The 14,473-nt window shown below is 37.4% G+C and overlaps 2 protein-coding genes across 2 annotated transcripts; one reads left to right on the top strand and one right to left on the bottom strand.

Moving 5' to 3' along the window:
* Positions 1 to 4,848: 4,848 nt before the first annotated feature.
* On the bottom strand, positions 4,849 to 6,888 carry LOC122980030 (zinc-binding protein A33-like). The gene has a single exon (XM_044347704.1). The coding sequence runs from the start codon at positions 6,628 to 6,630 to the stop codon at positions 5,158 to 5,160; it is 1,473 nt and encodes a 490-aa protein (XP_044203639.1). The 5' UTR covers positions 6,631 to 6,888; the 3' UTR covers positions 4,849 to 5,157.
* Positions 6,889 to 11,141: 4,253 nt separating this feature from the next.
* LOC122980031 (zinc-binding protein A33-like) lies at positions 11,142 to 14,044 on the top strand. The gene is made up of 3 exons (XM_044347705.1): positions 11,142 to 11,350; positions 12,042 to 12,202; positions 12,301 to 14,044. The coding sequence occupies exon 3, from the start codon at positions 12,318 to 12,320 to the stop codon at positions 13,746 to 13,748; it is 1,431 nt and encodes a 476-aa protein (XP_044203640.1). The 5' UTR covers positions 11,142 to 11,350; positions 12,042 to 12,202; positions 12,301 to 12,317; the 3' UTR covers positions 13,749 to 14,044.
* The last annotated feature ends 429 nt before the right edge of the window (positions 14,045 to 14,473 follow it).

The raw sequence follows: 14,473 nt of genomic DNA, 5'->3' as shown, positions 1-14,473 counted from the left end.
AAGAAGTAGTCACATGAGAATAATATGACGCTGTGCAAACTGAAATCGTGTCAATTTCAGCTGTAATATATATTTTTTAGGGTCATTTTAAGTTTTTCTGCTACTTCAAGATGCACTTTTTTAAAAAAAAAAAAAACTATTCTCACCACTAACTTAAAGTTCTGATTTAATTAATCAGAATTTTGGAAGTAATTCATTGATTATTACTGTTGAATATTAGTCCCAATGTAAACATGGTTTAATGTATCTCTTATCTTCATTATGTTTTATACAAGCTGTAAATATTCAGTTACATTGCAAGATCAGTTGATAATACACAGTCTAACAAAAAGCTCAAAAGTAGGTGAAACAAATATTTTTTGCATTTGTCCAAGCAAACAATTTGAATATTATGCATTAAAAAACATCTATTTTTTAAAAACTAAAGTTTGCTGCGGCTGTTGATGCACATCAAGGCTTAATTGGGGTCAAATAGCAAAATGCTGAAGATGTTCCTTTTAGTTTCCTTGAAAACACTGAACCCTGTAAGAGAAAAAGCTAAAATCACTTCCCTCTATAAATAGTTTTACCTTCAGCCTGCTAATAGTGAAGAGAATATTTTATAACGACAAGGAATCTAATTGAAGAAATTAGCTGAGAAGACTTAACCAAGACAAGGAAAATGATTCACATTTTTTAAATGAATGACAAGTAACCTTGGTTATTTCTACATACTGTATTATTACAGCTTCTAGATTAAGTCACAAGAATAGTTTCACGTTTTAAAAAAGCTCAGTAGTTTCCTAAAGCAGTCGGACACTGTAGTTATTAATAAAGTAAATGTTGCGTTTGTAAGGGACTGTTTTCAGCAGTGGATTAACACACATCTCAGTATTTCCAGCAATTATTTTTTTTATCATTGATAAATTCACTGATCATCTCAACTAATCAATTAATTGTTTGGTCTGTAATATACCACAAAATAGTTCCCAGACCAAAAGCTGACAACTTCATAGAAGCCAGAAATCTAATGACATTCAGATTATTATCATAGAAGACGAAGAAAACCAGCAAATAACCAAAAAAAAAGACTAAAATAAATCAGTTAATTTATTAATTGACCGATCGTTTCAGTTTAACTACAGACAGAGCTGTAGTTTTGATTAGTTGAAGAGATCAAAATAGAAAATCACCATTTAAAAAAAAACCATCCTACATACCGGTTTTATTTACGGGTTGATTCACTCAGTCTGAGGCCTTCGCTGGACGACGATGTTAATTCTGTCTTTTCAGATTCGACCTGATGACACCTTGTAGCTTCTTGCCGATAGGAGAGCCAGCAGTGCCTTAAGACACATTATTCACAGCAGTATATATTGTTTCAGAGCAGAACATACATCTGAATCTCTTTTGTTATGCAGTAAAAAATATCATGTCTACTCTTTTTTTTTTTTTCAAACACCATTTGTATGTAGATGTTTTTGTCTTGTTTGTACGAACGAGGTGATTTAAAATATATCCAAATAAGTTTCCATCTGTATTGACAGTAAAATCTATGTTTTCCATATTTGTCTGTGGGTTTCTATTAAAAAAGGAGTTTTTCAGCAAATGTGTTTCGTGTCTCTCTGGACTGTTTGTTGTATGTTTTCTTATCAAATGGGGAAAAATTATTAAAGCTGTGAGTGGCTTTTACTGAGATCTATAGCAGGCCAGCGGAGAAACCCTTTAAAAAATCCTGTAAAACTAATTTTAATGAACAATTTCTTTCTCATTTGAAACCACTACTACTATAAAAAAAGGGAAAAATACATTATATCAAGGATTTTAGATCAGTAGGGGGATAGAACATTGTGTTAATGTTAAACTCTATTCTAAAGTTCATGAGTAGCAGATTAATCAACCCTCATGGTGAACGTGGACACCTCAACACAACTGAAAATTTGAACAGATAAAATACCCGCGTCAGATGTCACATACCCATAAAAGGTGTCTGATGAATGCACAGCAAACACTAGGCGCTGGTCATGGCACTGATATTGAAGATAACCGCATACATAAGTTTCAATGATTTTATAGTATCAAAGATTTTTACAACCACGCATGTTCTCCTGAACTTGCCTTGAAAAGAGCCAAAGAAAAAGTGTGGCTGAAATGTTGGTGATTCAATAAAAACCGTTGAGTGTGAATCATATTCGCTTCTACATATGACAACTGTGGCTCAGCACTTATATTTAGAGACTGACTGAAGCCTCCATGCCAAATGGCAAAGAAAACTTCAGTGTATTAATATTATTAACATTATATTCATAAAACGCCAGATTTTATCTGTAATGATGCAATAATTTGGTTTGTGTAAAGACACAAAATCCTGCAAAATCCTGCACGATAAAACGTTTATAGCTCACTGGCAGATCATATGGGTCTGAACTCATAAGGGAGAATATGATCTAATTCAGTTTGGAAAAAGATCAGATTCTTAAAAAGTCTTGAAACACAAGTTAACACACAAAAAACTCTCAATTAAATGAAATCACCTATCTAACTGGGTGAGAATTTAGCCTCCTGTTATACTCAATTTGAGCATCTTTGGCACCAAAATTTGTATTTTACATGCAAACAGCTACAAGGTTAATTGACTTGCTGTTAAAAAGCATTCAAATTAAAGCTATAAAGCATTAAGTATAGTATACAGATACAGTATTAAAGGAGATAACAGACTTAGAACCACTTTTACAAGCAGAGATCCACTTCAATGACCTTTGAACAGATGTTAACTCTGCTTCTGTTACTGATAAGCAGTGGAACCAGCAGATAAAAGAGGTCAAATAATCAATAAAATATTGATTAAATAAACTAACAGTATCCAGCAAATAAGAGGTAAACTCACGGTTTTGAATGAAAGTATGGTGTCCGTGGGAATCAAGTAGAGTGCTTTTGTTTTGGTTTGTTAGTTTTTTTGTGGATTAACTACAGCGACCTGTAATGCTACCACGTCAAAATCCACTGAACATTAAAGGACGGGTTCTCAATTTTTCAAGTCTGTCTTAAAACAACAGTCAGGAGCCCAAATGAACATTGAAAAAGGTTTTTCTTGCCATAATCGTTCTTCCTGTTCATATCCATCCTAATATGCTTAAGTTAATATGAAGCTTCAGTCGTCCAAATTAGTCAAATCAAGGTTTTAGTGCCAAATTCCCTTTTTTTGTAACTATCCTTTTACTGCAGCTGAACAGGAAAACATTGTCCATCGAGACACAAAAAGGGACTTTTTTGACGAAAAAGACTGTAAATGTGTAAATATCCACTTCATTTGATTAACTCAGACGGCTAAAGTCTTCTATTGAGTTCAGATAAACTTTTAGATATATTTTTGCACAAAATGAGGGCTGTCGATTTTGACGTTGTAAGCGCAATTAGAGGTGATCTTCTAATGGTCAGTATGAACAGGAGGAATGATTACAGCAAGGAGAACTTGTTTCAATGTTCATTTGGGCATCTGAATATTGTTTTAAGAGTGTTTTCTTAACATTATAACGACTATAGCTTTCTATCATACCCCTGCGCCGGTGGTGTCTTAACTGTGTCCCAGAGAAAGCAGCAGTTTTATTACATTTGCTCCCCACAACACCACATCCAGGCTACTGTACCTCAACAACTCCTTCTGTCTGTACGGTGCGTTCACTGTATGCAGGAAAACAAAGTTACGAGACCATGCAAATGTGTGTCATACAAATCAGTTCAAGAACGAGGTCGAACACCAACAAGCATCAACTGAAGCTCGACTCCTGCAGGATCAAGTAGTAAACCAGAAGTGTGTTATTAGTTCTGTCAAAGGAAGACAGCCAGATGGTAACGCGCTGTATACACACTTACACACCGATATGTTAATGTATACAGTCATATACAATACACACGTACACATGTACACTGTTTTTATCCAGATTCTGTTTAATCAATTCATTTGTTTGATAGTTTGAATCTAGACTAGACACCCTATGTACTGTATGTAACAATGTTTATCTGTATAGTCCCTGTTAAATAAACAAATACAACACAAAGGAAGACTTTATTTCTAAGGATATTCAAGCCAACTCCTCAAAAAAATTAACATTTATTGCAAGACTATTATATCTGATCACACTAATGACATATTTTGTCCATGCTGTTTTTTGAAAATATAATTTGTATCTTTTATTAGTTGTTGAAATTAACAGTAATAAAACAAAAAAGTGAGACATATGGCACATACGAAGATTATGGCATACAAAATAAAGATAGAGAAGAATAAAAGAGAAACAACAATGGCAGAAGGAAACAAAATATTGAACAAATTATGCAATATAATTTGTATTTTAAAACACTGTAAGATTTTACCTGAAAAAGTTTGCAACACACATTGTTTAAATTACATTTATAGCCCTTTGAAATCAACCTACCAGTCAAAATGTTGCATATACAGGTAATCATAATATGATTACAAGTAACATCAGTTATTTACAGCTGATTTTCTTATTCATAGTGACTTACAGTGAGAACAACAGCAGTCAAAGATTCAGTACTTTAATCCCCATCATTACAAAAAGTCTAAGCCCAAAAATATTATATTAACTTCTTATATACAAAGTAGATAAAACAATCAAGGCTGAGAACTGGGTGGATGACAGGGCTACAGTAAATATGCTGTAAAACAAAAACTGTAGAGCTGCAATTAGTCAATTAATTGATTGCCAAAAATTCTCTGCTTCCAGGTTCTCAAATGTGAATATTATTTGGTGTCTTTTGTTTAATTTGTGATCAAGTGATCAACATTTTTTAATCGATTAATCGAGAAAAAAATCGACAGATTAATGATGAATGATGAAAATAATCATATAATTAGTTGCAGCCCTTTTTCTCTGTAGGTTTGTCAGTATAAGTAACCTCTTTCACGATACATAGTGATTTAATGCATGTTAATATAAAGATATTTATGAATACAATTTTAAGCTGATTAGCATTGTTTCACAGACCACTTCTGCCAGACAGTTTGTGATGCATCTCTGACTGTGTCCAGTGTCCCATTTAGATGTGGTCAGAAAAGTGCTTTGTTGTGCCCTTTAATAAAAATGGACACATCCAGATTTTACTTTCACATCACTGCAACAAAATAAGAACTTCAACCCGACAGAGGCTTTCTCTTTAAGAAAGAACAATCAAAATCAGCACCATCATCATCACAATGAAGGGGATTATTTTCATCCATGGGATTTGAGTTACAGAGACAGTCCTTGGTAATATCTTTATCGGGGCTCTGTTTCCATTGCTGAAGTATGGGAACAGCTTGCCAGTGAAAGTGTGGTTGAAGGTGTGTATGTGTGTGTTAGTATCAGGATCAGAGAATGACAGTTTTCCTCTGTTCCAGTCCAGATGAACTCTAATCCTTTGCAGGCTCTTCTTCATTGGAAGAATAATGACTTTTGTCGGGTATAATGCCGAGTATTTTTTACCATCGTAACATCTATTGTCAAAGAACTTTATTAGCCACAGTCCAGACTTTATGTCTTTCCTTCTATGAGCAGACTCTGCTGCCACACCCAGTAACCAATATTCACTGTCTCCTACCTCAACATCCCAGCTGTGAGTCCCTGAGTTAAAGCCCTCAGAGCCCAGGACACAGCGGTAGTAGTCGATCCTTTCTGGGTTTTTAGGAACCTTCCGTCTCTTTCCATATTTCACACTGGTCAGATCTTTAGACAGGCTGAGGTGTGGATGAGCAGTGTTTGGATCCAGAATCACAGGAGTGTAGGAGACCATGTCTTTTATTTTGTTCCAGGCGGGGAAGGTAAGGTTGCCCAGGTGTTTGGCCACGTCTATCAGAGCTCCTGGGACCAGCTCTGGATCATCCAGCAGGGGGCGCTGCTGGACTCTTTCCACTGCAGCCTTGTAGTTCCGCAGGAATGAGACGTCTTCAGCTCTCAGTTCCTCCTCTGTGGCTTTGATAGTGTCTGAAAGAGCTGCTATCTCTTTACTCAGATCGTCAATCTTCCGCCCCATAATTTTACTTTTTTGCTTTTCCTCCTTCCTCAGAGCAGTGATCCTGGCCTCCTCTTCCTCTTGTAGAACCTGACTAAGCTTCTTAAATTGCTCCTTAATCTGTCTCTCTGTGTCTGTTGCCTGGATCTTAATGTATTTTGCTGTTTGATCACAGTTTTCTTTAACGTCCTTGAAGATCTTCAGTTTGTTTCGTATTGGCATCAGAGATTTCCGGATCTCCTCTTTGCGTTCCTGTGAAATTTCATCGACAGGTCTGAATCTGTGGTTGTTGTGTGCTTTTGAATCTCTGCAGACAACACACACCTGCTGCTGATGGTCCAGACAGAAGAGTTTGAGTTTCTCAGAGTGCAGACTGCAGAGATTCTCAGACCCTGATGAAGCTCTCTGAGCTCTCTCCAGTAAGAAGGCCTCACACAGGTTCTTTAATGCCAAGTTACGTGGTGGGCGTCTTGTTCTAGGTACCCTCCTACAAACTGGACATTCAAATTTTTCCTTCATCCACCACCATGTTCTTACGCAGTCTTTACAGAAGCTGTGGCTACATGACAGGACAACAGGATCTTCAAAGATGTCATGGCACACAGGACAGGAGAGATCCTCTTCTGGTCGGAAAGCCATTTTCTCTCAGAGGAAAGATGAAAACACACTAGGCTCTCAAACAAGAAAACAGTCAAAATTACTTTCCCTTGTAGCCGATCTTGGAAGTTAATTCAGTGTTTGGAGCTGCAGCATGTTAAAGCAGTATTCTTGCTCTCCGCAGTAAGGTTAGGTCCGATATTCACTGTCCTTGCTCAGTGAAAGTTATGGGTTTCGTGAATCATGTGTCAGTGTGTGTCTGCTGTTAAAGAATGCATAAATTCTGTTTCCTGGTTCATCTAAGGTGATTCAGATAACAAGTGGAGCTTGTCACTTGGTTCAAACATGAACTATAATACACCTGGAGCAAAGGTCAGTCAAATACAGACTGATCCTGGATCCAATTGCCAGTCAGTTGACTTAGCTGTAGAGACACGTCCTCATACTGAACCTTCAATCTTTCAAACATTTCTGCGGGTTTAACTTAAACCTAAGATACATGACACATAATGCATATTTATATTACTAAATAAAACAAATATTTTTAATTTATTTATTCATTTGTTTTTTGGAGGCAACATTAACATTGCTAAGATGTCAGAAAAGATATAATCATTTGTTAAGTAGTGTTGGGGCACCTCTCGGTTTACAGAAATGGTTTAACCTGAGTGTTCAACAGCCAAAGGCAAATAGCCAGTTCAAAAAGGTAGTGACCAAGTGTCAACGTGTTGTAAACATTGTTTGCGCGTTGTAAACATGTGAAAATTGGGCACACAAACAACACGTTAAGGTTGCAATAAATGACATTCAGCCCCACTAAAGGTCAGCAAACAACTATTTGCTATGTAAAGATATGGTGGAGTAATAGCATCCTGAGCAGAGAGTGAAGTCACACGTCCGTTTCCAACATGGCGGCTGTGTCAGCTAAACAGTATGCTAAAATATGTTTCTGAAAACATTTGAGGCAAGAAATAGGTAATGCAGTAACAGAATTTTGATCCATATTTGATTAGCACTGCGTAGTTTGACGGTTTGATCTGAGTTTCGTGAGTTGTCAGTTCAGGGGCCGCTTTTCCCCCCAACTTTATTGAATAAACGACACGCACATTAGTTTTGGTCTGAGATACTGGTGCTAGTGCGACATCTAGTGGGGCTTATTGTCATATATCGCACCTTTAACAACATGCTTATTATTTTTTTTTAACATACTTTTTACTTTTTTAGCCTATCTTTCAGAGATATTTTTATTTACTGTTATTTTAATTAATGTTTCCTGTGGAAATGACGTTGCTATGCCTTAAAACGTCAATACCACCTTGGGTACTTCCTGATACAACAGTAGATTTTACATTACTAGAAAATAAGAGCAAAGATCAGAAATTTATTTTGAATTCAAGGCCTACACTGAAAGTCTCTACTACAGTTTCATTCAGATCTACACAGATGCTTCAAAGAATTCAGTTAATAAAACTGCAACAAACATTATATTCAAATGGGACTCATTGTAAGATTCTTATGGATACCAGCACATATTGGTATTAAAGGAAGCAAACTAGAAGACTAAGTTGCAAAGGAAGCCACCAAAAGACACACGTTGATAGTACTGTTATGGCTGTATGTGTTGCCTGTGTTTTTTTTTCTCATTCCTCTCCTGTCTGTTGCTCCATCCCGGTCATCTACAATCAGTCCACAATGAGTTGCACCTGGCCCAGGGAGGAAGAGGTTAAATGTTCCATGTTCCTGTGGCAGTTAAGAGGCTTTTTGATTGTGGACTGCAGGTCTTGCCTCTCAGCCTGGGATTTTACATTATTTGGTTTTTTGGTTGCTTTTTGTTTGTTTGTATCATTTATTTAGTGTTCTGGTTGCTGTGCCTGTTTTTCATTAATAAATCCCATGGTTTGTGTGTTATAAAAGGTGTTTGTTAAAAGAGTTTTAAATTGGGAAAAGGGTGGATCGTGGTTCACCCCATGGGGCCGACTAAGGGTGGGGCGTAACAATTACCATTAACTATAGCAGGACAGAAGTTAAGAGTATAATTAAGATGAGATTGAAAGAAAGGTGGCAAAAGTATTGGAAGTGAAGAGAGGAAAGGACGGTGGTTTTACACTATTCAAAGGAAAGTTGGAGAAATTAGATGAAACAGGAGAGAGGAGACATTAATATCACGGTTTCAATTTGGTCATACTGGACTAGAAAATAGGGAAACATAACACAGGAAACATGGGTGGATTATTGAACAGGCCTACCCTAGAGAAAAACATATCTTTTGTCTTGTTTACATTTAGACTCAGACATGATTGATCAAGCCAATGTGTGATCCTTTCCAATGCAATTGTTAGCTTAGCAGTAGCTAACTCAGCTGTTTTTGCATGTGTGTACACAAAGGTGTCATCTGCATACATTTGTAGTTCTACATCATGAGGGAGATGAGGGAGGGAGATCATTAATATATAGGCTAAATAATAGGGGACCTAACACTGACCCTTGTGGAACACCCATTGTGCACCTCATGTTATTGGACAGTGCGTCACAAATGTTAAGACATTTTATCCTATTAGATAAATATGAAGACATCCATGCCAGTGCTCTAGATGAGAAGTTAAATTTAGAGAGTTTCGATATTAAAACATCATGATTGACTGTGTCGAAGGCTTTACACGCTTTTACAACTACTCCTCCTTTGTCAAGTCTTGATTTAATTTGCTCTATTAAGTGCAAGGTAGCAGTTTTGGTGGAATGATTTGTTCTGAAGTCAAATTGCATACAATTTAGACCAAAATTGCTTGTATTAAGAAATGTTGTCAGTTGTTTAATGACAACTTTCTCAGCAACCTTTGAGAGTACTGGCAGTATACTTATTGGTCTGTAGTTACTGGCTTCAAGGCGGTCTCCAGATTTAAAAATAGGTGTGACAATGGCACATTTCCAGTCATCAGGAAAGGAGCTGTGTTTAAAAGACAAGTTAATTAAATGAGCAAAGGGGGAGTTAAAATATCTTTGTGTGATTTGACAAACATGGTGTCAAAGTGTAAGGCATCTCTAATTTTGGAGTTTTTTAATGAGCTGATGATTTTGTACTTGTAACTCATCAGTTTCTACCAGTTCGAAAACCTGGCCTGTAGCATCTATAGGAACAATATCCAGTTTCCTTTTCGTAATTTTTTTTCCTAACTTGTATATAGACTCAAGAAATAGTAACGACAGAAGCAACAGTAAGATGATCTTCAATTAACTTTCCCCATACTTTGAGTTTAAAATCCCCTAAAAAATTTGGATCCCTCCTTGTAAGATCATCGATGTTTTTCCAGATCAATTTACTGTTGCCTTTTGCCTCATTCAATATATTGAGATAAAAACGAGATTTAGCTTCTCTTAGCTCTTGGATAACTTTGTTCCTTAAACCTTTACAAATCAGCATGTCGGTGTCTCTTCTAGTTTTAATTGCCTTCCTTAGTGCAGCATCTCTTCATTTCATTAGTTTCCACAAATTTTCATTAAACCACTGTAAATTGTTTTTTTGATTCTGTGAGTTAAAGTATCATAGCCATAGTCCAGATCATCAGAGGACAGTACATCATCCCAGTTCAAGCTGTTAATTTCATTGATAAATTCTTCTTGCTTAGCTCTGGGGATGCATTGAAGGATCATTGTCTTAGTTGCCGTGGTCCTAAATCTATTTTTAGTCAGTTTTCATGACATAGGGTCAGGTTATGATCTGATAAGCCAGTGATTAAATTATAACTTTTAGTTATTCTTTCTGGTTTGTTAGTAAATATCAGATCAATTTGTGTACTGGAGCATTTTGCAATGCTAGTTGGGCCTTTTACTAGTTGTTCTAGTTGGAATTTCTTTCTCGTCCCTCGTTTTTTCCTCTTAGATTTATCCTCCCAGTTCACATTAAAATCATCCTTAAGTAATAATTCTCTGTTGAGATTGTGCTCTTTCTAGTACGGAAGAGGATTAGGGCAACATGTGAAAAATTTAAGTCAGAATTCTGACTGTAAACTCAGAACTCAAATAAATTTTTCACATGTGGCCCTAATCCTCTTCCGTATTTCAAGACTTCTGGGAGTTGATCATAGAAAGTGTCATCTGCAGAAGGGGGCCTATAGACACCTATGATGTTAAAAGACATTTGTTGGGATAACATTGTCATTTATCCCAACATAGTCTAACATGTTACCCGCATTGTAAACCACATGTTCACATTTGATGTTGTCTCTCACATAAAAAAGCACCCCTCCTCCTCTTGCATCAGGTCTGTCTCTTCTGAAACATTGGTATCCGGGCACCGTGAACGCACTCGCAGGACTTCAGTCAGACAGAGAAAGTCCAGATTTGAGTCAGACACAAGATGAGTTAGCTGACTGCTCTTTGCAATAGTGTTTCTGATGTAAAAATGTCCACCGAAAAGCCCCCTCGGTTTCAGCTTCAGGTTCAGGACTTTTGCATGACTGACAGTTTGGAAGATTTGAATAACCTCTGCCTCCTCACTGCAGGGTTTCGACACACTGGTGTCAGCAGCAGGTTTTGTGAGAGAGACACTGGGGACCTATCAAGGTTTCCACAGTAATAGTAATAGTTATAGTAATGGTACTGCAACATATTATATGTGCACTTATATTATAAGTGTATCATATGTTTTTATAAAGAAGAAGACGAAAAAGAAGAGTAAGTTTCTTTAAAAAAAAAAGAAGAAGAGGAGGAAGTAAGAAGAAGTTTCTGTGGTTTTTTCTCATTGATGCTCCGTCTGTTGCCTAAGGTAGGAGTTTGAGGGGAGAAATGCAGCTGCTCTATTTCATTGTTTTATGTTGAGCTCTAATTGTTTATGTTGTAGCTTTTAACGCATATTGTTTACATTTAATACATTCATGTTATCAGGCTGTTTTGTGTTGTTTTGATGTCTGGTAGATATAGGTTTCATTTTCTTCTTCAAGGTCGCTAAGTAGTGTTGCAGGCCGCCCAGTGTTCATATGCAGAGGAGGAAAATGAAACTAAGAGCGTCTGTTTCCAGGCTGCTGGTGGTGTTTGCATTCCCTCTCTGTTTGGGTCGGGTCTCTCATTTGTGAAAATTAATTTATGCACGTCTGGTTAAGATGAGTTTTCCACGGGTCTATTTCAAATTGTTGACCTCTATAGCACTTCTAGCAGTCAAAAACTCCACAGAGTACCTTTTTAAATAGTTGACCAAACAAAAAGTGCTGGTTTTGATCTTAATAGATTTAGAGTTTTTTGAAACAGACTTTGGACTGTTTCTGATTAGAAATTGGATTCAGGATGAGTCTGTATTTGACTGCCAGCAGGAACACTGGCAACAGATACCTGAACATTTACACTAACACAGCGGAAGGACACACACTCCTTCTTTAATAAAGGTGAATCCAGTTAAACAGTTTTAGAAGAAACAACTAACAAAGCTCAATCTATTCTCTGTGTCACCTGTGTCAAACCAGAAAACAGAAACTATTCTTCCACTGAGAGGAGACGCAAATAAAAAGAGACAGGTAACAAGATTCACCATCCGACTACAACCTGAACCTCCACAGATAGATGAAGACAGAAGTAATACTGGAATACTGACGCTACAACTTGCAGCTGACTTCAATCACTGAAGGTGAGTTTTCAGAGAATCACAACTCAAACTGTTAATAACTTTAGAAAATTAAATATGTCTTACTTCCTGTTTCAACATTCTGCTTTGTGTGTTTTCAGCTTCACTCAGAGAGAAAATGGCTTCTGGATCAGAAAATGATCTCTCCTGTCCCGTCTGTCATGACATCTTTAAAGATCCTGTTATCCTGACATGCAGCCACAGCTTCTGTAAAGACTGTCTGCAGAGATGGTGGAGAGCAAAACAAGTACAGGAGTGTCCATTTTGTAAGACTGTATCTAGAAGGAAAAACCCACCTTGTAACTTGGCATTAAAGAACCTGTGTGAGGCCTTCTTACTGGAGAGAGATCAGAGAGCTTCAGCAGGGTCTGAGGATCTCTGCAGTCTGCACTCTGAGAAACTCAAACTCTTCTGTCTGGACCATCAGCAGCCAGTGTGTGTTGTCTGTCGAGATTCAAAAATACACAACAACCACAGATTCAGACCCATCAGTGAAGCTGCACAGGATCACAAGAAAAAACTCCAGAAATCCCTGAAGCCCTTAAAGGACAAACTGAAGCTCTTTAAAAAAGTTAAAGGAAACTGTGATCAAACAGCAGAACACATTAATGTCCAGGCCAGAGACACAAAGAAGAAGATTAAGAAGCAGTTTAAGAAGCTTCACCAGTTTCTTCAAGAGGAAGAGGAGGCCAGGATCGCTGCTCTGAGGAAGGAGGAAAATCAGAAAAGTAAAGTTATGCAGAATAAGATAAAGGCTCTGAGCAGAGAGATAGCAGCTCTTTCAGACACAATCAGAGCCACAGAGGAGGAACTGAGAGCTGAAGACGTCTCATTCCTGCAGAACTACAAGGCTGCAGTGGAAAGAGTCCAGCAGCGCCCCCTGCTGGATGATCCAGAGCTGGTCTCAGGAGCTCTGATAGATGTGGCCAAACACCTGGGCAACCTGACCTTCAACATCTGGAACAAGATGAAGGAGATGGTCTCCTACACTCCTGTGATTCTGGATCCAAACACTGCTCATCCAGAACTCATCCTGTCTAAATATCTGACCAGTGTGAGATGTGGAGAGAGACAGAAGCTTCCTAAAAACCCAGAGAGGTTTGATTTCTATCCCTCTGTCCTGGGCTCTGAGGGCTTTAACTCAGGGACTCACAGCTGGGTCGTTGAAGTTGAAGACAGCACAACCTGGTATGTTGGTGTGATACCAGAGTCTGTCCAGAGGAAGGGACATGCATACACAAAGTCTGGATTATGGGCAGTACTGTTCAATAAAGGTCAGTATACAGCAGTCTCCTCACTATATTCCACTGTTCTCTCAGTGAAGAAGAAGCTACAGAGGATCAGAGTTCATCTGGACTGGAACAGAGGAAAACTGTCATTCTCTGATCCTGATACTAACACACACATACACACCTTCACACACACTTTCACTGGGAGACTGTTTCCATACATTGCTACTTGGAATGAACTCCCACTGAAGATATTACCCGTGGTCTCTGATGATGATGAGAATGATGATGATGAGCACTTTTTCTTTTTTGGATTTTAAATAAGTGAAGCGTGTGTCTTAATAAGTGAATCATAAAGTAAACATGTTTGTCTGTGGTGGTTTTTAGGGTAATCAGTAATGAAGTGTTTATAACACATTTGAGAAAGTTTGCTGCATTGTTTGACATTTTCACTGTAAGGTTTCAGGACATTATAAAACAGTATTTCCATCATTTGTGTTTGTTCTTCATTATACTCTGGACATAAGATGTAAAGCCATCAACATAACTGTGGCCCATACACTGAGAAAGGATTACTGTCTGATTGTATTTAATATTAAAAGACAACAGAATAAGATTTCACTGGAATCCTGTTTTATTTGCAGAAATATGGTGAATTACAGTTTGTTAAAACATAGAAGAAACATAATAAAACTTTTGAGAACACTGGGCATTTAGTTCCACTGTTGATTCTGGTGATGATTATATTTGAGAAAGTGGCAGGAGATATGAACTTTATGCTCATGACATTATACCAGTGTTTTTTCCTGATCCTATGAAGAGTTGTAAATTAATTAAAACTAGTGTTGTCCTTTAAAAAAAACTTATTTTCAGGGGACATCTTCTCACCAAATCAGTTAGAAAATATGCATGTATATGTTTGTGTGAGATACACACAAATGGGGGACCTGCTCAAAAAAACACTGCTTCATAGCACTTCTAGTGGTCAAAAACTCAAAAACAGACTCAAACAGAGACACAGACGCACCCCTTCTTTAATAGAGGT

Source organism: Thunnus albacares, chromosome 4 (assembly GCF_914725855.1).
Source record: "Thunnus albacares chromosome 4, fThuAlb1.1, whole genome shotgun sequence".
In the NCBI taxonomy this organism is placed as follows: Eukaryota; Metazoa; Chordata; class Actinopteri; order Scombriformes; family Scombridae; genus Thunnus; species Thunnus albacares.
Note: the sequence above shows the minus strand (reverse complement) of the source record. Positions and strands in the feature narration are given on the sequence as shown.